Below are 26,452 nucleotides of genomic sequence, written 5' to 3'. Positions count from 1 at the left end.
GGAACACCCCACAAGAGCTGCAGTTTTGGAAATGTTCTGACCCAGTCATCTAGCTATCACAATTTGGCCTTTGTCAAAGTTGCTCAGATCCTTATGCTTGCCCATTTTTTGCTGCTGCTAACACATCAACTTTGAGGACACAATCATGTAAAACATGTATTAAGTGCGCTTAGCATTTATCAATTGATTATAAAATTATTTATACACAACCTTCATGTGTGTTTTAGAGTTGAATAACTTCTTTATGAGATATATCTTGAAATGAGAGACAAAAAACCCCAAAAGGCACACAATGGTGTATGTTCAAAGCACAACTTATACGCATGCCATTGCACTCACATATTCCATGATTGGTAAAAGCTCATCATAGATATTTCCAAAGAGGTTGATCTCCAACTCCCAGGACTTTGCCGTACCAGATCTTCAGACCTCATCCCCAAGATGTTCTTCAGCAGCTTCATGCCTCCCAAAATGAAAAGGAAAGTGACCGTACTCGAGATAATGCTTGAAATGTAATGCTCATTTCAAGATATATATCATAAATGGATGGAGAAACCACATAATTAAGGTGCTGCTGGCATAGAAGGGAGAGCGCAGGAACGGTCACTTAATTTTATTTTTTTTTTTTTGTGACATTATCCTACATTTGAGGGCAAAATGTTCACCTGCTGCTTAATATATCCCATCCACCGATCATAATATTATGGCTAATCGTTATATAGTTACAGGTTAATTCATTTGAAAAGCATATGGGGTCTGAATATGAAATCATCCATTACCAGGATTCAACAAACACCAGGAGCTACAAAATATTAGTATAGACAATGGAAAACAGACTACCAAATGATACAGCTCTAAAAAAAAAAAAAAAAAAGCCACAAACAAAAGCAAAAACAACAAAATCTTAAGGTTGTATTCACTTCACAAGCTCACGAGTTAATGGTAATGTCCATCTCAGTTCATGACCTTTTGGTAGTCACATTTTTGAACCATCAAACAGCCTCCCCAAACAATGCTTGGGAAAGCAGGGCAGTACAGTTGTTCATTTACCACGTTCACCAGCAGATAAAATGTTTGATTTACACAGTTAACCAATGCGATGACATATTTAAAACCAATTTAATGAATTATTAATATCAGTATCACAAAATAGGGGTTTTCGGGAAAAGCAAACAAAAAAAAACGGAAAGTAATAGCACAATACATTAAACAGGATGTGTTCATGAATGCATTAGCAGCCAAATATGAGGTAGTGGTACCAACTTGCAGCACGACAGTAAGTTCTTAGACATGTTTAAACAGTGCAATTGCAAAATGTGTATTTTGGTAAATATATATAACCTAAGAAACCTAAATGGTTGATTTCTAGGTTGGTTCATGGAGCAGAGTATATACAAGGTGAAATTTAAAACGGTAGTAGTGTTGTGGGTAATAATAATTGTACTACTAGCTAGTATTCCATTTCAACGCTCGTTATGTAACCGTTTTCTTATGAAAAATAGTTATGTCGTATCAGTAAAACTGTTTTATATTTGGTGCAAATTAGCCAATTTGAATAAAAATAAAAGACATACGAACCAGTTAACAATCCCATGTTTAGAATGTACCTGGTATTTTTGTGCATAATGAAACTTACTTTGTACTGTATGATTTCTGATTAAAACATTTCCAAACTTTAAAGAGCACTGCAATGTTTAGTATTGAGGATCTATATTTTCAGTACTGTTAAGATTACGGTAAAGAGTTACAAAAGGGTTTTGGAGCACTTCATTTTAAACATCCTCACACAGCAGAACAAAAATGACTTTGTTGTAAATGACACATGCACACTAAATAAATCTTTAGAAAAGGGAAATTCAGCGATTTACAAAGTATTCCAGAGTATCCAAGTCTATGAATTACGTCATGTTTGCATACTTGTATGAACAAAACGCCAAAGTAGAATATAATCCCAGAGTCTGAACTGTGACAGTTTGAAGCAGTAATAGTGTCATCTTTTAGATTTCCATGACGTTCTTGAGTAAGGTGTACTCTTTTTCTTCTGAGAGGTATTGAAATAAGAATATGACGACTGGCCAGGGAGGTCTGGGTCTGGATTTTCTGACATCATTTTCAGCTTTGCTTCGATAGCTTTAATCTTTGCACTGACACTATATAAAAATGAAACAAAAAAGAAGTTTTAGTTTCAAAGCTGTATCTCTCCATCTATTTCCCCTCAAGGGTTTCAATAACCTAAGAAGTAAAAGCAATGGCATACAACTTGCAAACGTGATTTACCCACTACTTGAAAAGAAAAAAAAAATGTACAAATGTCTGCATTTCTACATATGCAGACTATCCAATATCAGGATATTCGCTCTTGATTGTCTACCTTGTGACCTTTATTCCCCAAACCTTAAGTTCACCATTTTTACCTAAAGTAATTGCATTTCCTGTTGAACTGAATGCACCAAAATCAGTGCACAATCAATGAGCTTAACCTTCCCGGGGCAAGCACACAGCCTGGGGCTAGCAGACTTCAACTGCCCTTCCACTTCCTGGACATTTTAAAACATACAGATTGTTTGATCATCACACTGGCCACGTTTTCTTGGAAATGTGATTGAAAGGATCAGCGCATGGCTTAAAACACTTGTTTAGTACATATGGCTAATGAAAGAACAATACAAAAACAAGAACCAGAACATTGCTGCTAACAGACCTTACCGATCAAGGAATAGAGGGATATTTTCCTTTTAAGGAATAGAGAATATTTGAAATAGGGATATTTTAAACAATTACAAACCCACTTATGTTTAGTGTTTATATTTGAAGGAGAAGACAGATCGGATATATGAATGAGCATAACACTGTGTCATACATTGAAAACAAAGCATGAGAACTATTCAAAATTGGCTATATGATTTCAGCTTTCTAAACCTGAAGAATAAACTAACTCAACAATTCAATTATTCATACTCCAAGAAGCTATTGTATGTTTTCGAAGGAGATACATTTTTGGTTAACAGTACTAGTTAATGTGGCTGTATCTGCTTTTAAACCTATACGCAGATATAGGCTGTTTGAAGAAGACCTCCATCTAACACATATTTCTGAATATTATTACTATAGCCTTTGTTAATAAGTTACATTAACTCTCTGAATACCATAGCTGACTTACAACTATGATATTCAGAGAGTTAATGTAACTGCTTTGCATAGCGATAGTGCCCTCTCTGCTGGTTAAAAAGGGTATTTTTCCAATTAAAATGTTATTAAATGAAACGGCAGCCAAAGAAAAAAAGCATTAAGTAGCAAGGGTATATAGCAAACTTTGTATGATTAAAAAGGGTCATTTTAATACGGACTTATTTATACTCTCATCCATTATTTCTGCTTTAAAATTTAAACACGAACATTCGTGTAACATTGTGCCTAGAAAAAGTTACCACACAAGTGAATAAAAGCAAAATAAGAGTACAGTTTCGCAACTGAAATATGATGTGAATACGCTTTTTTATGAAGGTTTTACAAACACTACATATTTCAGCTAATGCTGCCAGGTCTGAAAAACGTATTAAATATCGTTTTTTATATTCCAGAGAAGATACACTGAAAAGACAAGGAGCATAGATATAGGTTGATGCAAATTGATGGAACAATGAGTCCACAAAAACAGCATGTAGCAGCGGCTAAATACCATTTTGTTCAAACAGTCTTTCATTATTCTGTTATAAAATCACATTTCTTAGCCCCTTAAGGACAATGGGCAGCCCTAAACCCATTGAAAACAATGCATTTTGAGCCTGTACATGTAGAGGCTTTGTCATTAAGGGGTTAAAACCAAAGCATTTTGTTCACATGTATATATTTTATAGGTGACACTTTATTTGTGAGATGTCTACATTTGATTTCTGAGCAAAATATGTAAGAGTAACAATGGAGTTATGCCTCCAAGATGGAGTGTCCATCTACAAGAGGGAGATTTACGATTATCACCAAAAACAGACCACAGACACTTGGTGCCAGGACAGCATATGAACATCACGTATCTATAGGCAGACATTCTTCGTGTTACAAAGTCATATGCAGTGGCTACTGAGATGATCTTTTATAAAACAGAATTAAGTGAGGCAGAATCTACGATGATCAAACACAGGCATCTTCAAAAAAATTACAGATCCATGAGAAACAAATACCCAGAAAGGCAGCGCGTTAAAAAATACTTTTTTTGATTTTTAAATATATTAATTACAAAGATAAAATTGTCTTCCTAACTCAACGTATGCATTACAGACTTACCTTATGGTGGACTGAGTCGGTTCTGTACTTGAAGATGGCTCAAGACTGATTGGTAAAACTTTTTCATTTTTGTAATTATCAAACCTCTGAAAAGAACAAAGAGAACGGTTGTTTTTAGCGGCCCCAGATATCAGTTTACATATTAAACACAAAGAGTTTACTGCGGTAGATGAACACGGCCAGTGCCAGAGGGGATTGCAATTTATTGTGGAGCAAGTGCTCGACAAGAAAAAAGAGGGAACCTAAATGCCTGCCAGTAGGGTATTATAAAATAATTTAAATGAAACGACACACTGTGCTACAAAAGGCGTATTAATTAGTGTTCCACAAACATTTCAAATATTAATAACCTACAATGCAGTTCTTCATTGTCAATGTACATGGTTTAGCTGGGAGGACTTATACATTCTGGGAACTACTAAAGTCCTCAGGCCTACCAACTTCATTTTATGTACTTTGTCTCCATTCCTCCCTCTTTCTCAAAGTTATTTTTCATGTTTATTCCTATTTGGATACAGAAGCACACTCCTATGACTTCCTCCTAGTACAAGAGGAGACTTTTTTACCAGGTGGTCCAGTGTGTGGATCATGCGAGGTCGGCCCTTTTTCCATGCACAACATGATGTATATACTCTTGTTGTACTGTGAGGACTATAAGAGGGTTATGTTACAGAAGTCTGTATCAGAGGATGCACAGATCACTTGCATGAGCACAGGTTGAGATAGTCAAGGAAAATTCTGTGATCTCTTCAACTAGCCTCTAACCATAAGCATCTTTAGGTTCTTCAAACTTATGTATTAATTTACGCAGTCATCTTCTCAAATCCCACTAAATCACGTTACAATACATTTAAGACGCTAGGGTTATCATTACAATGACCTGTGAACTGCTCGAAGCACATCAACCTACACAACATAAGCAACTAAAATTAGGATGTGTGTGATAACAAGCCTTGTTAAATCTTGCTTACATGACACTAATCTTTGCACATGGACAATTTACCTTAATTTGTGCATGAGCCCACCGGATGACTAGCTTTTTGGATAAAGCCATCTTTCCATTGAGACATTGAATGGCTCTCTCTGCTTCCTATTCAAAACAAAACAAATGTATTTTCTCAAACCGTATTTCTTATGAAGCTGACAACTACAATTTGTTCTGTTTAGTCTTAAAAATGCATCACAGAAATACACAAGTTTGTTCTATGGTCTCTTTCCTCAGAAATTCCGAATACGGGACACGAACCACAACATTTAATGTTTATAACAAAAAAGCTGCTTTCTTTGAGAAACTGGCATTGTTTGCTTGCTGGTAGTGATCAGGTTGCAAACATTCACTCAATCTCTGCAATAAGAGATGTGATTTTTAGGGAGACAGATACACAGCATCTTAATAAGATCCTATCAACTGCAGTGACAAAAGATTGTTTGTTTCATGTCCCTTCACAGCCAAATAAGTAAAGCATCAACACATGTCTCCAGCAGAATAGCTGGGAGGAAGCAAGCACAGAATACAAGATGTTTACTGAAACATTTTGAGTTTGAGAAGGCAAAGCGACACTTAAAAGGTTAATGGTTCTTTAAGTAGGTACGTTTTTATTTTGTTTTAGTACAGAATCAAGAGATCTTAACTATATTCTATCTTACTATTCTTACCACTTTTGTCTCAAAATTTACAAAGCAATACCCCCGGGGTTGTCCTTCTAGTGGTCCAGATTTGTGAAACAAAAAATCAAATTGTTTCACTTTCCCAAACTTCTGAAGTAGCTTTAAAAGATGGTACCTAGGGGGAAACAAAATATATTCAAATCTGAATCATGTCATTATTTAAACATTACTCAGATAACTGTCCAACCCTATTTTACATTACAGAGTAAAGATAAAAGAGAACAAACCCTGGATAAGCGAAATAATGCTCATATAGAAAGAATAAAGGTTTATTCATAAAATTGTATTTTCAGTTTGGATGTTGGAGTCAATTTTGGATGGACTTCAGTGCATTATATTGCACGAAGAACAGTACATGCGCCGTTGGTTATTTAAGTATGAAAATCAGTACTGCTTTCAATTAAGTCGTAACCAATCACACGCATTCGAACATCGGATAGCATACGGGATCGGCTGCTGCTAGTTGCTTTAAATGGGAGCTCTAATGCGCTTGTTGAAGAAGCACACCAAGATAAGCTCCCTGGTTTCAGTATTGGCAGTTACTCCAATAATGAACAAATACCTGCCCCACTTTACATGCACTAAACTTAACTTCATGCAAAATGGACTCTAATTCACGTTTAACATGAAAATAGGTCTCCAAACTAGAAGATAATAGCGTAGCTAAACCAAAGGCTTGTAACATATGTACGCTATGTAATGACACATCAATATGTAAACAAGACGAATACTAAAAGTGTGCAGTGTTTGTTATGGAAAACTAACCTTTAGAATATGCAAAATATAAGTTTCCCTTAAATTACAAAGCACAGTAAACACAAAAGCAAAAAGTCACTGATGAGAGATAGTCCCCCAAAATTACAGCTTCACGATATTTTCTCGAGTCATAGGAAGCCACTAACCATCTAGGTTAGTACCTGCTTAGCGGCCTTGAGGTAAAACAGTTTTAAATTTAATATCTTCAAACACGGATAGGTTGATTGCAAAACAAAAAAGTTTTGTAACAAATTAAGTTATTTGTAACAAATTAATGCGATGACGCTGAAGTTTGTTTTGGTGACAGATCACCTTTAATAATGAGCTCGACCTTCTTCATGTTTCAGTAGAACTCCATTTATTATTTGAATGGGCCAATTGCTTTCAATTCTTTTTTTTCTGGAAACATTAGAATGCTCTACGCTGCGGAAGGATCATTTCACATGCCCTCACATATAATTTCTGCTAGCTTACACATACAGACACAAATAGTTGTATAATGAAGAAGTGACAACGTACTCTGTTATTTTTGGGTCCAGATTACCAATCCATAGTCGATGCCCATCTTGCAAGGAACCTTCTGACAGGATAGATGCGTTTTCAAGTGGCAAGGTTTTTTGAAATTCGTCCTCCATCGATTAGTTTTAAGAACAGATCTGAGAGCATAACAAGATTATGGTCATTAGGTGACAAAAAAATGAAGATATCATCAACTCAAGTATTAGACGTGAGGTAGACTAGACAAAACCATCACCTACATGACTTTATGCTTGTGAGATGGTATCCTCTTTGTTTCAAAACACCATTGATGTATCGGCATATCTTTTCTGGCTAATTTGCCAAAAGAAGAAGTTTACCCTTGTTTACTTTGTAGGAAAAAAAAAAACCAAACAAAACAAAACCAGACCTAACAGTTTGATACCAGGTCTATGGCCATTTATGAAAAATGAAGTTGCTAAAATGGCTTAGAGACTCACGATTCCATAGAAAATTGGGGTCAATGTACTCAGTAAGTGAAAACACTGCAAAATCTGCCAGAATTAAATCAGATTTTATGTAATCTATTCTCAGCCAGCTCTGTTGTATGTCAGTTTCTCCATGAACTGTTCTCCTAAATTATCAGTCATTCTTAAGGGACCCATAAGCAGGGCCATTGCCAAGAATGAACCAGTGATATATCTGTGAGATCTGCAAAGTGTTTTCCTAGTATATTTAGTTATTGAAATCCAAAATCACAACTCATATTTTGTAAAAAAATAAAAAAAATAAATAAAAAAAAAATACCAAGAATTCACTGTGAGAAGTACAAAGCATTGTGCAGCAATGATATTATTAAGGACACAATGAAGGTTGAATATAAAACATAATATTGGTGCAAAGTTTGAAAAGTTCTTGCTTATTGGATTATTCCACAGGTTGCCGTTGTGATAAAATCACCTTTTAATGTTTGCATTAGAATGGCTTTTATATAAAACCTTTGTACATGCTCGAGCACATATATAAAATATTTTTAAAGATGAATCCGTCACTTTTCCCAAAGGCTACATTTTACAGTTCTATACACTAAATAAACTCATGTAATGGTGTATGCAATGGGGAAGGTACCTTAAAAACCTCTTGTTGGGATCTACACGATTATTCCTCCTAATTAACATTTACCCTTCAGACACCCTTTGTAATGATGTGTGAAGGGAAGGGTAATAACTTCAGAACAGAAACTCAATTAGATAACATGGCTCTGCCACAAGCTGTCAGGCTTGCACACATTACATGAATACACAAAATGTCTATTAATGATGATGTCAACGTAGCACATCACCAAATGGGTGATCTCACATCAAGAGAATAAGGATCATTCTCCTTAGCATTCTTGGTAATGAAATGGAGTGGTGGTGAGAACATTATTTAAAGATAAGTTTGAATGTTAGAACAAGAGGTCATAACCTTAAACTAAAGGATCAGAGACTTAGGTAGTTCACTGTTCCTGACATCACCACTAAAGAAGAATGCATATCAAGGTATTTGTACTATGTCAGCATATAGTGTGTGTTGGGTGTCAGTGTACACTGTAGGACTGTGTATGTGTCAGCATAAAGTATGTGTGTGTTGGGGTGTCATCATATAGTGTAAGAGTATTTGTGGGGTGTCAGTATACAGTATAAGCCTGGGTGGAGTGTCCTCGAACAGAATATTAGCATATTGCATGAGAGTCAGTGTGTGTTTGCATACGGTGTCAGAGAGGAGAATCAAGGTCCCCTGCGGCGCTGCAGGGGATCTGGATTTTAGGGTTACAGTGCTACCTCTATTTGGGGTCAGATTATAAGACCAAGGGTAAAGACAAAACCCTCATCTTATATATAAAATCGATTCAACTAATCGATAATGAAATTCGTTGGCAATGATTTTCATTATCGATTATTATTGTTTAGTTGTTACAGCCCTAAAGGGACCAGATCAACTATTTCCTGCCTAGCTGCCCCTGCATAAGAAGTAATTGCTCTGCACCCTATTCTGCTCAATCCTGCTAGGCTTTAAAAATATTGTCATCTATATAAAAAAATGGGGGGTTCAAGAGAATATTATTGCATGGGTTGCAACTTGGTCTAGGACTGGCTCTGGGCACCACTAAAACTCAGTTGAATCCAGGAGTAAGCACGTGGTAACACGGCTACAACGAAGCTGAGGTAGGGTAAGCGAGCGGCATGAGTGCAACTTTAGACATCAGAAGCAGGCAAGCGATGTCCACTCACAGCCTCTAGAAGGTCTAGAAGAATAAGAAGCAGTGACACCTCAATTTGAGATATTCAACATAATAGGGGTGTTGAATTGGCAACGTGAAAAGGGGCTAATGACATAACGTGCATACGCTTTTTTTTTTTTGCTCCCATTTCTCTTAATTCCATTCTGTAAACTCTCCTATATGTTCTATGTTATATCATAAAACACAAATATACAAAATGACAATTGATTTATCAAAACAACATTTAACACATATATGTGCAAAACACTCCTCTACGGCATGAGAGAGAGATCTTTATTGTGGTGTAAGCAAGGACCTGAAACTCTCTAGGCGCTAATTATTCGTAAAACATTCATGCTGGTGTTTACCTATGGGAATATTATATCTACAATATTACATAAACCATAATAGGATGACAACATGATGGATTTGCATCTTATTTAAACCCTATAACGAGATGACTGTAACCTGTCCCAACCCATTATATTTACTAACACATTTTTCATGTATAATTCATTACCACCAATATTTTTGCAAGTTACATACACCTGGGGAGGAATCTAAATTCCCCTTGACTTCCTTAAATAATATAAGTTTTAAAAAGCAGGGCCCTCTTCGTTGTCTTTTTTTTTTGTTCAAGCTATTGTTGTTGTTATATATTGCTAAAGGGACACTCTAGTGTGCCTTGGGACCCTCTTAACAATGAATGTATAGCAACAACAAGGGATATGACAAGACTAGGATCGACAGGCTAAGACAAACCGATACATTATGTGGAGAGGGCCCTGCTTGCAAGTTTACAATCTTGAGGGAATGGGCTGAGGACAACCATAAGGAAATGTACGGAGGAGCAGTTTTATGGAGGGTCTTATATGGGATATATAAGGATTTTAAATTCAATTCTTAAGGTAATAAGGAACCAGTGGAGGGTTTCCCAGAGTGGGGAAGGAAAAGAAGAGCTGTGTGCAAGGAAGATAAGCCTAACAGCAGCATTTAGGATAGACTGCCGACGAAAGAGTCAAGACAGTGGAATGTCAACCAGAAGTGTGTTGCAATAGTCAAAATGGGAAATGATAAGGGAACGAACCAGAGTTTTTGTGGAATCTTGGGTGAGAAATAGGTGGATACGAGAGATGTTTTTAGGTGCAAGTGGACCTGACGAGGGACTGAATGAAGGAGAGGTTTGAGTCAAGGATGGTGCTCCCATAGAAAATCAATGGGAGATTATTCTGCGGATAGGGAGGGGGGTCGCATTAGGCACCCGCATGTGACGTATGCTGAGCCAGCATTGGAGCAGGCAGGTGTTAATATCACAGGAATTAGCGGGCGGGGGCTAATGCAGGACAGGATCCTGCATTACTCCCCCATGCATTTGTAAGAACGGTATCACGAAAATGTCTAAGGGATCTCTTAGCTATCATATGCGTTAAAGTGTATACAGTTGCTAGATTGTCCTTTTCATTTTAATGTTAAACCTGTACGCTCCCTTCATTGTAATAAGCAAATCACTAGGGCAGACTGGCTGAGTGGGCAATTGTCCTCCAGGTCAGTCCAAAATGAAACAGGAGCATGACATGAGGTTATTTGGCCCTGCGGTAACCGCGAGGCTGCTTTCACAGAAGACTCCGGTAGGTAAAGAAGCGAGTATGTCTGTCTGTGTGTGTTTATGTATAAAAGTGAGCGTGAATGTGTAAATGCGTGTTAGCATGAATGTAAGTATGTGTATGTTTGTGTAAGTGTTAAGGCATGGGGCCATTTGGCTTTACCAGCCACATGGACCTGAAGGTGTCAGCCCTCCCCTTGGAAACGTAATGTGATAATATATTTCAAATTAAATAGAAACGAAATGTAATCGCATTACAATAGTGGAAGGACTTCATCACTGCCATGTAGTGTAAAGTGCCCACCAACGGGCAGAACGAATAGCGATTCAGCCTCATTGTCCAGCTAACTCTCAGGAGTATAATCTCCGCTGGTACACATATAATATACAACGCTGAACTCGAGCCACAAATCATCCACTCACCGCAATCAGTGTATTTACACACCATCGCTATCTCACAATTTAAACATATATATATAGTCCATATGTATCTATACACAACACGATCATACCCGAAAAGCTCCACTCCTCCTCAGCTGGAAATACATCCTCACTGCTAAAACGCTCTGACGTCAACAACAAAGCGACTGACTAGCCGGCGTCGCGTTCCAATGACGTCAGGAGAACCGAACAGACTAGAGAAGCATAGTCAATTATCTGAAGAGGCTGGGTTTATAGCCGTGTAACACAGTGACCGAGGTACTGAAGTAGGTGATAATATGCAGCATTTTGTCCTTTGCAGTGTTTGTTAAGTTGGAATTGGATTCACAGCGTTTTTAAAACAAACAATGCAATATGTTGCTCCTGGTGTATGCATTTCTTATCAGAGTAACTTAAAGTGGGATATCATGCTGTTTGTGATATACAAATGAGCAGAATTTAAAGAAAAAAAGTTCTTGAGATGGAAATCTTCCTGTAGAAAGAAGTGTTGTGTGAGGAATGATCTTTTCATACAGGTGTATGAAATAAAGTTAAGTTCTAGGGTGTCATAATAAAACATTATTATTTAATTAGTACACATAACAGCAAGCTGCACAATAGCGTAACTACAGACAGTTTTACCACTGCAGAATGAATGTAGCGGGCATTCTCTATTCAACTTCAGACCACTAGGTCCTTTTATTCCAGGCACAATTTAATACCTGGGCATTGCAAAGGTCTAAATTATAGACAAAGAATCACATCCTTTACCTCTCCAGTGACTAAAGCCATCTCATTTATAATAATTACGGTATGTTTCTGCTTTTTTTTGTTGCCTTATACATGCAAGTTGATACACGTATGTGTGTGCATCTCTCTCTCTCTCTCTCTCTCTCTCTCTGTATATATAAATATATATAATCAGTGACATTTTCTTTTCTATTTCAAACCAGATCCGGTTATGGCGTTAAGGTGTCTGAGGAACGTTACGCCTATGCTACTGCAACTGAGATCCGTTGGAGTGGCAGAGCTACCAGTAGTACAATGCCACAAAAATCCACATATCACCTTTCTGAGCAGACACCTTGCTACCAAGAAAAGCAAAAGTGAGTTTTATTTTTTTTACAGTGGAAATGTAATATTTTATCAAAAAAAAGGCAATAGCTATTTCATTTTAGTGTTTGGGCGATTAAATCAGTTGTCCATGGGGCACACGCAGACTGAGAGTGATCTGATTGTACTAGTAAGGAGTCATTGTAGGTGTCTTAATACTATGAAAAGTAATAAAACGTTTCATTATACCTATGACGACTTGCTAATTTATTGTGTAAATATACATTGATTAATTGGATTGAACATTGTAAATATATTGCCTAAGCTTCTCTACTGTTGTAAATTCTTGCCTGCAAATCAGCATTACTGTATTATTATACACATTTGTGCATCAAAAATTGTGTTTAATAACACTTTATCTCTATTTTCATATTCAGCCAAAAGTAAAGCACAGTCTCAAACCAGAATAAATATAAATTCATCTTTAGTTGAAGACATCATTAACTTGGAAGACGTTAAGCAAGAAATGAGAAATGTGGTTGACAATCTTAAAGAAGATTTTAACAAAAATCTTAGTATTAGAACCTCCACAGGTAAGCGATTTACTTTCTTGTCTTGCGTATCAATCTGCTATTGTTTTATTTTTCTCTTTTTGTTGAGAGGATGTCTTCCCTCAGACTACTGAAGAGCAGACCTAGGAATAATTCCTCATTTTTCTCCCTGAATTTTTCTGGGATATCTATTTGACTGTGTTTATATGTATTATTTGTAAAATGCAATGTTTATTTACTTTCATGCCTACATATGACCCAGGCTCTCCTCTCTGCTATAATGAATAATGTTATATGTTTGTTCTTGTACAGTTCTATGCCCTATTACTGTATTTTTTTTTATCTTAGTGTACATAACTGAATATACCACTATAAGCAAGGCAATTAAGTTTCAGAACAAGTCTCAAATTGGATTAATATTTGTGTGTAAGTTTGTATTTGTCATGTCTTGGCTTTGTTTCCCTTTATTTATTTTTTTTACAGGAGCTTTTGATCACATCAATGTGACTACAAAAGATGGAAAATTTCCATTAAATCAGTTGGGACAAATTTCCTTGAAATCTCCTCAGTTATTTATAATTAACATGGCGGCTTTTCCAGAGGTGAGGAAAGTTATATGGTAGATGCTAAAATATTTAATAATGCAAAGCATATTTATTTTACATGAATCTGTGTTTTTTTTTTGTTATTCAGCATAATGTAATCATGTGTGTTTATAATAGTTGCATATGCAATGCATGTACATGTGTCACCATGATATAATGAAAATTATTTATGGTGACATTACAAACCTACATTTAAGATTAAATCCTTAATGTAGGTAAATGAAAATATGCAGCTCCACACCTAAATCAGGATACCATGCCAATACAATTAGTAAGTTGCTAAAGTGTCATTGTGTGTAAATAAAAAAAATAAAATAAAAAAAGCACAATGCTATATTAAATCCAGTACTATACTAAATAGTGTTTGATGTGCAAAGAAAAAAAATATCTGATTTTCCATGGACATGCTCTTTAAAGACCTGCACACTTATCCAGATCTTGTGATAAAACTTAATTGAAGATGATAACAAACAAGTTTAACATCATTATTATGTTGGGTCTAGAGTGCTGCTGCAGCTGTGAATGCGTTAAGAGATAGTCGTATGAACCTAAATCCAGAACTCGATGGAACAATAATCCGTGTGCCGGTTCCGCAGTAAGTAGATCTAAAATTATATATAAAAATCATTTAAAAAATATTATTATTTTATTATTTAATACACAGTTAATATAACATTCATATTCTTCTTAATAACAATATATTATTAATATGCGTTTATGTAATGTATTTGATTTCTTTTATTATTTTACTTAATGTCATGGCCGTGTGATCTTTTTAGGGTTTCAGATTGAACCCATTCATCACATTAGCTTCCTGCAAGGGAGAAGGACCAAGCAGGTCTGCAGGGTGTTTACATAGAAATGCTGTTTTTTCCCTTGTGTAATTAAATTAGAAAAAAAAAGAAAACACTTATCTTTGGTATAAAGAATACCCCTATTATATTGCCTCCAAAGTTTGCATCTTTTGAAGGAGGAGCTTTTAATCAAACAAGTGCCTGCATTATGTAACAGACTAGGTAGAAGTTGGTGTAATTTTCAAATGAAAAAAGGACTGAGTGTTTAAAATGTTTTGCTTTCAGTTACATTACTTAATTTAACACCCATTAATTACATCCATTTTATTAAGCATCCATGCTTGTTTTTAAAAGAGTGACAAGAGAACACAGGGAGAACTTATGCAAGCTTGCGAAACAGCTCACCAACAAGGCCAAAGATTCTCTACGTAGGGCCCGCTCCAATGCTATTGTGGAAGTCAAAAAATCCAAAGGCGAAGTGTCAGAGGATACAATTAAACTACTTGAAAAACAGGTAAATAATAATACCTTAATGGGAAAGTACATCCTATGTTGGAGTATTTTACTAAGGCTGCATTAATTTGTATATACATTAAATAGGAAAAAACTGAGTACTGTAATATAGAATAATACCTTTTTATTTGACTAACATTCCATTTTAAAGATGAGCTTTTTAGAGCATCAACCTCCATGGGCGTAGGAATGGGGGGGGCAGGCCGTAGGAACTCCCCCAATAGGAACGCCGCAGGAGGAGAGAGAGGGGTGCCGAGCGGTCGTTTTCAGCAACCGTTCGGCGTCCTTGTGTCTCCTCTGCTCCCTGCCGCCACCCGCCTCAATACTGCCCCGACTGCAGTGGTGGGAGCGTGAGGCGTCTGTCTTGGTGCTGGCGCTTCACGCTGAGCGCCGGCATATGACGGCAGCAGTGAAGATGCGCATGTCACGGCAGAGCAGCGAGACAGAGGCCTCGCGCTCCCACCACAGGACTCCAGGGTAGGGAGAGGGTAGCTAGTGAGAAGGAGGAGAGGGGGTAGATAGTGTGAGAAGGGGGGAGGGAGGTAGATAGTGTGGGAAGGGGGGAAGAGGGGGTAGATAGTGTGGGAAGGGGGGAAGAGGGGGTAGATAGTGTGAGAAGGGGGGAGAGGGGGTAGATAGTGTGGGAAGGGGGGAGAGGGGGTAGATAGTGTGGGAAGGGGGGGAGGGGGTAGATAGTGTGGGGAGGGGGTAGATAGTGTGGGAAGGGGGGGAGGGGGTAGATAGTATGAGGAGGGGGTAGATAGTGTGGGAAGGGGGGAGAGGGGGGGTAGATAGTATGAGGAGGGGGCGAAGGGTAAGGTGCGTTTATTTCAATAAATAAACTTGTGAAATAAACTTACCTTACTATTTCAGTGCTGAGCCTCTGCTTCTCTATTTTGGATTTAATGTCACAGAGTAGTCAGAAGGAGGGAAGACTGCACTGACTCTCACTGTCTTCCCCTAATCTACAGTCAGTGTGGCACATATATTTTTTTTTGGTGTGGGAGCGGAGGGAGTTATTGCATGCAATATTTAAAAAAATGTTTTTGTTACAAAGATTAGCTGTTTTTTCCTATTTAATGTATTAAACGTACATTATTTTACCACTGTTTCAAGTTATATGTTATTGTAAGTGTTTGCAAAAAAGGAGATGGGGAGAAAGTGGGGATCTGATGGGGGAAATGCTGCCCTGCCCCAGATTTTTAGGGGTTCCTACGCCCATGTCAACCTCCTTTTGTCAAGCCAAAAGCAATACTAATCACAAAACATTTAAGTGGAACATGGGCAGCAGTATAGGGGTTAAGGAGAAGGAAAAAGACAGATAAGGCACATGTCACAGCAGTTAAAGGTGGTCTTAAATTATATTAACCAGTGTGAGAAGAATTTGAAGGTTGGGGTGGAAACAGTGAGGGACATTGTTAAAACAAAAAACCCATACTTTAGACAAACAAATAGGTGTATTAAGTAAGGAATGTAAAACTGTGGAAAATGTTTTTGGTGGTGTCACAAGCCCAACCTACTCTTACAAACGTAATATAGACTTAAACAAATTGATAGCAGAACAACAACTTGGGCTGGTCTGCCTGTTTTTTTTTTTCTGCAGTAAAGTATAATTTATATGGTGTAATTACTGAGAAACGGATGATTACGGGTTACATAAATAATGCCAAAATTCCTGTGGTCATGTGTTACAAAGAACGTTGGTCTTCAAAGGTTTAACTACACAGATGCGTTACGTAGGACTACCATTACTGACACCAAATAGCGGTGGACAGACTTGTGGCCATAACAGAATTAAGACAGTGTTTGGTTTACAAAATAAAACTTTACTAATCTGTTAGGATGAGGATGTTCACTGTATGTATGTGTGTGTATGGTTTATATATATATATATATATATATATATATATATATATATAATGTATATATTGCCTTCTCATTGTGTCTGTTTTGGCACTTGATATGAGCTGGCATGATTTCACATTAAAAAAGCATTTGCAGAAATAAATAGTAGCCATATTTAACAATGAACAGTTGGTTTGGAAAATTACATATTGCATAACAAATAGGCCTAGATTTTCTGCATTACAGAGCTTGTGATCTAAATGTGGGAATTTGTAACCACATGGCATTCACTTTAGCAATAGCTTTAGGCTTATAGAGTGTTAGTCTCAGATAAAATAATTTCAGATGTTTTTATACAAAATATTGACTTCCAGAGAAATAACTGATACTATCTGCAAACTATTACTATCGTTTACGCTTAACAATAAACATAAACTTGTTAACTTTACCTAGGTGCTCCCTGTTTGTACTTAAATGTCCTAAGATATGTTTCATTGTGTCTTTTCTAGATCCAGCAGATAGCTGATGATATAGCGGCAGAAATGGACAAACAGTTGGCAGCCAAGACAAAAGAACTTTTGAATTAAGACAAGTGAAATAAACTAATTAAAAATGGCATTCACTTCTTATCTTCTATGGGACTAAGAGACTTGAGTGTTCTCTTGAATGGGAATAAAGGAGCAATCATGCAGTGCACAATCTAAGTCATATAAAGCTGTGTCCTGTGTTGTAGTTTTGTCTTTTTTTTCTTTTCCACACACTGAAGAATTGTGTTCTCTTGCATCTGTCTAAAGTCTAAATTGATATTGTAGTTGAGTTGCTTAGACTAATGAAAAACCAAAAATGCTCCTGCTCAACAAAATCCACTCTACTCCTGAGTTGACTTGGACCTCCATTTAACTTTTTAGGGCAATTGCTGACAGAGAAAGATGTTGAATAATTTGACTGAAAAATAAGTTATTTACCGAAAGTACTCATTCTGACCAGCCTTCACAACGCAAGCTACCTAGATTTTTATACTATGTTTAATTATATAGTGGATCAATCACATTAATAAAGTAAAAAAAGTAATTTATCTTGGATTGTTTTTTTTGGATCTTTTCAACATATGTTACATAAACGTCACAATGCACAAGACGTACATAAATCAAAACTATCCCTCTTCCAAGTATTTCAGTTATTATAATTATCTTTTATTTATGTAGCATCAACAATTTACGCAGCACTTCTTACAATACATATATGCAAGGAGTATGAAAAGACTAGAGCTGACAGACTAAGACAAACATTAGGAGGAGAGTGCCCTGCTCGCAAGCTCACAATATTGAAAGAATGGGGTGAGGACAAACATAAGGAACAGAGAAAGGTGAAAGGGGGGTGTGAGGGTTATATCAGTGACAGGGAGGTTCTAGCAACTAAGATGGTATGATTCTCTGAAGAAGTGGGTTTCAAGATTTTTCTTGAATGTTGGAAGGGTAAAAGCTGAATGTTCAGTGGAAGCAGGGTCCGGAGGGCAACACAAGTGAAATCTAGATGGGAAAATAGCTTGTCTGGCGGTTGCACGTAAAAAACATCTCTCGCATCTACCCGTTCCTCACCCAAGAAGCCACAAAAACTCTGGTTCCTTCCCTTATTTCCTCTCTTGTTGGCATTCCACTATTTCGACTCTGCCGTCTATTCTTAATGAATAGAAGAACATAAAGATTGGGTAGAGGAGTATTTGTTTACGAAAGACAGAAATGTATGGAGGAGCAGTGTTATGGAGGGCCTTATCTGTTAGTGGAAGAGTTGATGATCCAGGAGCAACTGCGGTGCACTGTGTTCTGACACCTTTCTATCAGAACAGCTTTAACTTTTTCAGCAATTTGAGCTACAGTAGTTTGTCTGTCGGATTTCATTATGCTGGCCAGTCTTCGTCCATACATGCATCAATGAGCCATGATCGACCATAACCTGGTCCCTGGTTCAACCTCTTTCCTTTCTTGGACCACTTTTGACACCCCACTTGAGCTGCAGTGGTCATAAAGTTATGGCTGATGGGTGTTTAGCTCCAGCAAATTCCATAGCGTTTTTACAATAGGGGACAGTGAAAATATTTAAACAGACCATTTAAAATTAATAAAGAGATGCTCCTTTGTAATACCATGATTACATTTGTATTTAGAGATACAAGACTTGTTCTTCTGAATCTCATCTTGGCATATATGAAGCCAATTCATGTCAAAGATCATACCAAATATTAACCAATTTCCTGCTAAAGGGATATTATAATGATAGTGGTTTTGGCCCTTGTACATGCAGGTCTTTTTTAAAGCTGTGGTTTCTTACCTGTACATTCCTTTGGCAATATGTTCAGAGGAATTGGCCTTTTATGAACTTGCTTTCTTACAGGGTCTATTGTACTCTTTGCTTCAACCACTGATTTATGAGGAGCCAGAATATGTCACGTCAATATTTGTATGTTAATTTATGAAAAAATAACAATGTGTTTTCTTTTTGCATTTGTAGTGCATTTTCCAAATTTGTATGCGATGTGGTAGTTATTTGATTCTATTTTTTTTCTATATTGTTCAGTTTTGCCTGGCTCATCTCTTTTTTTCCTCCTATACCTTGCCCTAGCCTTTTCCATATCATTTTCTACTTTCACATACAATATATGCTTATTTACAATGTAACATTTTATTTTTTTATGATTGATCACAAGCCTTTCATTGTTTATTAAAGTATCTTAGTCTCCAGCAGACACATTGACTGGGAATTTTAAACAAAATCGAAAGCAGAGAATTGCAGCAGATGTTTTATGAACCCTGAGGTCAACAGAGAAACCACAGAAATGGGATGTGTTAGTGTGTTTGTGTTGTTGGGTAACGGTCCTGGATTCTGAAAAACAGCATGAGCCAGTCATTACAAATGGAACAGGGAAGCTGCCTTTGTTTGGAAGGATATTGACCGTTACAAGCGAAGTATTGTTGCTGAAATTCAAATGTCTGTTAACCTAAACAGAAACAGTAGAGCATAAAACTACAGTGTTGTGTTAACGTTTTGAGCACACAATATTATGTTATGGTGTTCTTTGTAATAGTCATGTAAGTGTGCTTGGTAAAGAAACATTAATTAACTAAAGTATAATAGATTGCAGATTCTTAAAGTATATATGTCTGAAGAAGAGAACTAGTCCCACAATCCTACAATGTATAATACTTTTGAGTCAATAAAAGTATCATCATCACCAAAACCACTGTTTTTTGGCTAGCATGGCACAACTCAATACCTTAACCATGCTTAGAGAGGCTTTGGTCATTTTGTAAGCCTCTTCAAGGTTAAGGTATTGAGTTGTGGCATTTTTATATTTTTAGTAAGCTAACTGAAGTTGTCCCTTCATAATACAGCAAAAACCTTTTTGTGTTGCTTATACTCCTCTCTGGTGTGACAGTTGTATTCATGACTAATATGTAATTGCTCATTAGAGATTTGTCACATGTCCTGCTTATGGGCAGACTAGATGGGCAAGATGGGTCTTATGTGCCATCAAATTCCATGTTCCTATGCTTCTAAACCAGCCAGAAGCATTGAATCACTCAGTCCCATAGCAGGTGATTGAAATTAAATGTACTGATTAGCTGCTGTCTGTAAAATGTTTTCAGTGTCAGACTATGCTAATTATACGGGTCTAATATACCAAGAAGATATCATGTTGTTATTATATACAATTTTTTTCCAGTTTTGGAAGGAAAGGATTGGTGACTTACTTTATTTTGGATAGGCTATAGCCTAAGCTTTCTATACTATACTATATTTTGCACGGTCTTACTGACTATTAGTGAGCAAGTCTTTTTTCCTTTTTTTCTACTACATTTTAGAACAGTTTTCAGTAGTCAGAACTAAACTTTGGCTAAACCTAATACCAGGGGATATCGCAGCATTCAGGATTTTCTCTTGAGTTTTATCCCATTCAATTGAAATTGAAACAACGTGGGTTAATTGCATTGCTCTGAGTTTCCAGTGAGGCAGCCAACCAGATGAAAGTAAGCAAAGGGGTGCATTGATGGCTGTTCTGATTTAGGGCCGCTATCAGGAGCCTTTCTGTATTTTCCTTGTGGTCACTCATATAGTCACTTTGGCTTCTAGATTAAGAATCAGCCAAAAAAACTTCATTCGGACCTGCAAGATTCAGAATCAGGTTCAGCTAATTCACATCAATCTGTTTATTTTCTGGCTACACACTGTAAACTTACATACTGAAACATCCCAGTGCCTTGCTACAAGACAAGAAACAAACTCATAGCTGACCTGTGATAAGCACAAGTTCCGCTAAAGAGGCCAGTAATGAGAGTAAAATTACTTTAGATTTCCTTACTTTATGTTTTATAGTTGTAGCTAGATTACATTTTTCCACCATATTATGTATGCAATATGGAGGGTGAACCTTGTCATGTTTACACTATGTGACAGAATTACCTGTCATACAGGGGCCCAAGGTACTCAGAGATGGCTCCAGCCTGGCTGCCAAACAGGCAGGAACTCCATTGTGTAAACTAATCCCATTAACAGGATGGCTACCAGGGGGATATTAGGTAGCTAAAGGGGATTAAAGGTTGGGTTGTCTACCTGTTTATCAATGTTAATTTATGTTAATGAAGTTCTGTGGCTATATCAGTCTATGTTTTACAACAATAAACTGTTCATTCCTGCTGTACTCAGTTCAAGGTAGTTGTGTCTATTTATTGGGTACACATAGCAGGGTTCCAAGGTGCGCATGCTGGCTGGCGCTGGAAGTGATTCCGGGGACAACAGGAGGATACGTCTGGGTGATCTCTGGGAGTTACTACAGCTTTCTTGGTGAACCCGTTACACACTATTATTGGGGTAAGAATGAATTTGTCACCTTGCTTCAATTCACCAATAAATAAACATGACTTTAATCCCAAGGTTGTCCTCAGAACCCAGCATTTAACCCTCCCCACACCAGAAGTCTTGCACAATAATGTGATCACGCAAGACTTCCTTTATTAATTGCAGCCTCGCGTTTAGATTGGACATGGTGCTCCATTCACGTGTAATCATTTTTTTTTACATATATATTTTTTAAAAACATTTTTGAGGCTGCTGATCAGTCTCTGATCGATCAGCAGCCTCAAAAATGTTTTTAAAAAATATATATGTAAAAAAATGATTCTTGCCTAATGAATCAATGCATGGAGAAGACAACTATGACTGTCAAACTGGAAAAGCTGTGTGATCTCCCCACCAATCCCAAAATCATATAGTTAGAAAAAAATAACTCTGCACCCACATATTATTACCAAACATATTATTTTTTCACAAATGGGCTGATGACTGTCTGTGGATTACAATTCATGTGAGAGGAGTTGTAGTCCATAAAAACAGGTGCACCAGAAGGGATGGCCCATTGGACACTGGCACACACATTTACACACACATCCATCTTTACACATACTAACATTCTCACACTAACAAACAGTCACACAAACACAGACATATATCCACGCTCACATAAACTTAGACATTCATGCTCACACACAAACCCTTGCATGCCTTTACCATGCTTGTACCACACATTTACCAAGTTACATGACCCCACTGCATTCCTGTCTCTCTGGGCTGGTCCAAAATGTTCTGGTCCAACTTGGACCAACTGGTCAGGTCCAACTGGTCCTTTCTGAAGATGCTTGAACTACCCTGGGGATCAGTTGCCAGTTCCTTGAGCCAGCCCACCCCTGGTGCCTCTGTTTTTTTAATCTAATATTTGTATAGTGTATAATGTAATGTAACCCTTTATTTTCTATGCCCCTATCGTGCCGTATGCTGTGTGCTGTTGTAAAGGGAAATGAGCATGTCATGAAGTGTGCCCTGAATATTTCAGAAATGATACAATAATTTATACATATTGGGTATATGTGTAAATTGGAGGGGTAGCTGAATACATTTTGGTGATTATTTATGCACTCGTACATAGCCTGTGCAAAAAATGTTAACCAACGTTGAAAGCATTTTAAAATAATAATAATAATAATAATAATAATAATAATAATAATGGCAAACACTGGTGGCTTAATGGTTGTATAATGGTTGTCAGTGAAAGACCCAAGGTTGTCTACTTTCCAGAAATATGCACTTCGTGGGTTATTTATTGTTTTATTTGTTTGTGATTACAGGTACAAACCCATATAATGCATACCCATATAAAAATGTGGCACTTTTTAATTTGTTTGTATTTTTGATATATTTATTGGACTGTGCATCTAAAAGTGAGTTCAAAAGAAAGCCCTATCTGTCCTCAAAAATGATGCATCATTTGTATGGGAGCAGTAAAAATCAAAAAAGGGAGCTAAACTAAAACACAAAAAGCTCTAGGTTTTTGGGTATAAAGTTCCCTCAGTAAAGAAAGGGTTAAAAGTGTCTAGGTCATGATTCTCAGTCTCTGTATTTTGTATTCCTGTTTATAGAGCATAGGATATTTCTGCAAAGTTTGCAGTACTTTCAGTATTTCCCTGAAAAATAACTTCCACTTTATTACAAACAAGAGAACAAAACGTAACTTTTATTATTAACTAATATCAGAAAGTAATAACCCATAAGGTGAATATAAGAAAAGTCAGTAAATATTTAGTATACAGTTGTGCTCAAAAGTTTGCATACCCTGGCAGAAACTGCGAAATGTTGGCATTAATTTAGAAAATATGACTGATCATTCAAAAAACAGTATTTTATTTAATGCTAGTAATCATATGACGCCACTATTATCACTAAGTTTCTTTAGCTGCTTTTGAAACCATAATGATAACAGATATCGCCCAAATGCCCCTGATCAATGTTGACATAACCAGGAATGTTTTTCCTTACTGGACACACAAGGTGACGCACACACAGGTTAAAAAGACAATTAAAAGTTAATTTTCCACACCTGTGGCTTTTTAAATGGCAATTAGTGTATAAATAGTCAATGAGTTTGTTAGCTCTCATGTGGATGCGCTGAGCAGGCTAGATACTAAGCCATGGGGAGCAGAAAAGAACTGTCAAAAAACCTGCATGACAAGGTAAAGATGTAAAAGGATATAAAAAGATATCCACAACTTTAAAAATACCAGTCAGTACTGTTCAATCACTTATTAAGAAGTGGAGATCTCTTGATACCAAGCCAAGGTCAGGTAGACCAGGGACGATTTCAGCCACAACTGCCAAAAGAATAGATTTTCAAAGAAAAACCCACAAGGTAACCTCAGAAGAAATACAGGCTTCTCTGGAAAAAGACAGTGTGGTTGTTTCAAGGAGCACAATACGACGATACTGGAACAAAAATGTAACGTGTCCGACAACACCTTGACGCGCATCACAGCTTCTGGCTATGTCTGGAGAGAGGTCAATAAGGACTATAGCGAAAAGAATACCATCCCCACTTTGAAGCATGGTGGCGGCTGACTGATGTTTTGGGGGGAGTGTGAGCTCTAAAGTCACACTGAATCTTGTGAAAATGAATAGCTAAATGAACGCAGCATGTTATTACAAAATACTGGCAGATAATTTGAATTCTTTCACACGAAAGCTGCACATGGGACACACTTGGACTTTCCGGCACAATAACGACCCTAAGCACGCTGTCCCTCCAGTGGTTACAGCAGAAAAAGGTGAAGGTTCTGCAGTGGCCATCACAGTCTGCTGACCTTAATATCATCAAGCCCACTGAAAAGCAAACATTTGGACACCAGCCCAATATATTTTATCGCGTGGTTGAGCTCTTATACTCGCACTTATGCATACTAGTCACACTATTTGCCATCCAAATAACTATAAAACATTCTTTTTTTATCACATTATTATAAAAGAACCAAAAATCAAAAGTGTTAAAATTCCCACATAAATTGAGGAGATTAGACATAATGGAATCACAACATTAGCTACTGCAAAAACTTTTAGATGAAAAAGTTCAATTTTATTCAGTGCAACAAAACAGCGATACCATTATTCTTCACATTATTCTTCAAAAGGAAATAAGAAACTTAAACAAAATGTTTGGCCATTAATACCACACAAACATCCTAGCACTGCATCACTCAATGAATACTTCACCCCAGATAAAAAAAAAAAATTGCATAGTTGCATATAATGGACATCACTGTTTTTACCTTTAACCCAACATGAGATTAATGTCTTTATTTTCTAAACGAATCTTGTAAACGAATGCCAATAGTGCCACATAATGACCTAATCTGCCACTCCAGCAGATCGGGTGCTGGGAAATACCCAGCCGCACACCACGAGAGAGTAATATGTAGTGTGCGACAATGCACATCCAGCCTTTGACCGCACTTCCTAGAGCTTGTAGGGGCTAAATATTGGGTTATTATGAGGTTTATGTGTGTGTGAATATGTTTTACTCACAACACTACAATGTCTAAAGAATCAAGATCTGATACATGGATTATTTCTGTGCCTCTATGGATTTTAGATTCTATATTGTCTTTTAGTGAATATGTACTAGCAGGACTAAATAATGCCACATAGATTGTGTTTGTCAAATGTAGTTTAGGTACTCTGTTACTGAACACCATTTGCATGGCTTGCCTCATGTCTAATTGCCTCAATCTGCCAAACCTAATGTGCTCACACTTGTTTCTTGAACATGACAATGAGTTCACCCTACTCCAATGGCCTCCACAGTCACCAGATATCAATCCAACAGAGCACATTTGGGATGCGGTGGGATGGAAGATTTGCATCATGTATGCACAGCCAACAAAATCTGCAGTTACTGCGTGATGTCATCATGTCCATATAGACCAACATCTCTGAGGAATGTTTCCAGCACCTTGTAGAAAGTATGCCATGAAGAATGAAGGCAGTTCTGAAGGCAAAAGGGGGTCCAACCCGATACTAGCAAGATGTACCTAATATGTGGCCAAAGTATATATATATATCTATCAATATATCAATCAATGTTTTTTTTTTTAAATTATCTTATCCATGCTGCACAATATAGTCATATGCAAAGTGTGATTCTGGTTCAGAGTAATTCACGGTCTTTCCTTAAGATTTGGTCATGGGTGGGAATAGCACATGAGATAACATGAGTTGTGCTATAGATGATACTGATGTGGTATAATTGGAATAAATAAAACAGCTCTTACTTTTAGTATCACTACAGCCATTTTACCATTAATATAAACATTACCCCAAGCTTTACTGTATTAACATTTACTACTTCTGTCATGATACTGTTTGAGGAATCCAGGACCTTTTCTGGAAGTTCTAGAACAAAACACATTGTTGGAACATGTTGCACATGGTGACTATTACTTGCAGAAAAGCTACAGGAAGGTATGATGCATGTGGACCACAATTGCCCCATATTCACTTCATACCACATTTTCCTTATTTATATATTAGGGCAAACTCAGCAGCAGCAACAGGGTAGATCTTCGAGGAACATTCAAAAAGGCGGGAGGAGTCATAATTGGTTGTGTCTTAGCATGTCATGTGACTAGTTCTGTCTGGCAAGCCGGCTGCCCTTGCAGTTTAGTATAAGAGTTTTTACCCTGGGGTGAAGGTGGCTGAGAAATGTATAAATTGCACCAAAGATGAACAGTGTTTTGTCATATGCTTTC

General features: G+C 37.1%; 2 protein-coding genes across 3 annotated transcripts; one reads left to right on the top strand and one right to left on the bottom strand.

Moving 5' to 3' along the window:
- Positions 1–1,693: 1,693 nt before the first annotated feature.
- RBM18 (RNA binding motif protein 18) lies at positions 1,694–11,644 on the bottom strand. Its single transcript, XM_053472757.1, has 6 exons — positions 11,561–11,644; positions 7,225–7,361; positions 5,938–6,064; positions 5,285–5,371; positions 4,282–4,367; positions 1,694–2,150 (listed from the first exon to the last, which is right to left on the bottom strand). Exons 2-6 carry the CDS (start codon positions 7,338–7,340, stop codon positions 1,991–1,993), a joined length of 576 nt encoding a protein of 191 aa, XP_053328732.1. The 5' UTR covers positions 7,341–7,361; positions 11,561–11,644; the 3' UTR covers positions 1,694–1,990.
- A 3-nt stretch (positions 11,645–11,647) lies between these two features.
- Positions 11,648–17,543, top strand: MRRF (mitochondrial ribosome recycling factor). 2 transcript variants are annotated; one of them, XM_053472756.1, is made up of 7 exons: positions 11,648–11,747; positions 12,422–12,574; positions 12,959–13,114; positions 13,556–13,674; positions 14,181–14,272; positions 14,826–14,985; positions 17,339–17,543. In XM_053472756.1, exons 2-7 carry the CDS (start codon positions 12,430–12,432, stop codon positions 17,414–17,416), a joined length of 750 nt encoding a protein of 249 aa, XP_053328731.1. In that variant the 5' UTR covers positions 11,648–11,747; positions 12,422–12,429; the 3' UTR covers positions 17,417–17,543. The 2 variants fall into 2 exon arrangements, with proteins under 2 accessions (XP_053328731.1, XP_053328730.1); XM_053472755.1 differs by having other exon boundaries at positions 11,648–11,755.
- The last annotated feature ends 8,909 nt before the right edge of the window (positions 17,544–26,452 follow it).

Source organism: Spea bombifrons, chromosome 8, assembly GCF_027358695.1.
Source record: "Spea bombifrons isolate aSpeBom1 chromosome 8, aSpeBom1.2.pri, whole genome shotgun sequence".
NCBI classification, from domain to species: Eukaryota; Metazoa; Chordata; class Amphibia; order Anura; family Pelobatidae; genus Spea; species Spea bombifrons.
The sequence above is the reverse complement of the archived record's forward strand: the minus strand, read 5'-3'. Positions and strand labels throughout refer to the sequence as shown.

Coding starts and splice junctions, on each gene's coding strand:
- RBM18 (XM_053472757.1), bottom strand. CDS start 7,340: ATGGAGGACGAATTTCAAAAAACCTTGCCACTTGAAAACGCATCTATC. Junction 4,368..5,284: donor GGGCTCATGCACAAATTAAG/GTAAATTGTCCA, acceptor TGTTCTTTTCAG/AGGTTTGATAATTACAAAAA. Junction 2,151..4,281: donor CCGACTCAGTCCACCATAAG/GTAAGTCTGTAA, acceptor ATTTTTATATAG/TGTCAGTGCAAAGATTAAAG.
- MRRF (XM_053472756.1), top strand. CDS start 12,430: ATGGCGTTAAGGTGTCTGAGGAACGTTACGCCTATGCTACTGCAACTG. Junction 13,115..13,555: donor TAGTATTAGAACCTCCACAG/GTAAGCGATTTA, acceptor TTTTTTTTACAG/GAGCTTTTGATCACATCAAT. Junction 13,675..14,180: donor ACATGGCGGCTTTTCCAGAG/GTGAGGAAAGTT, acceptor TGTTGGGTCTAG/AGTGCTGCTGCAGCTGTGAA.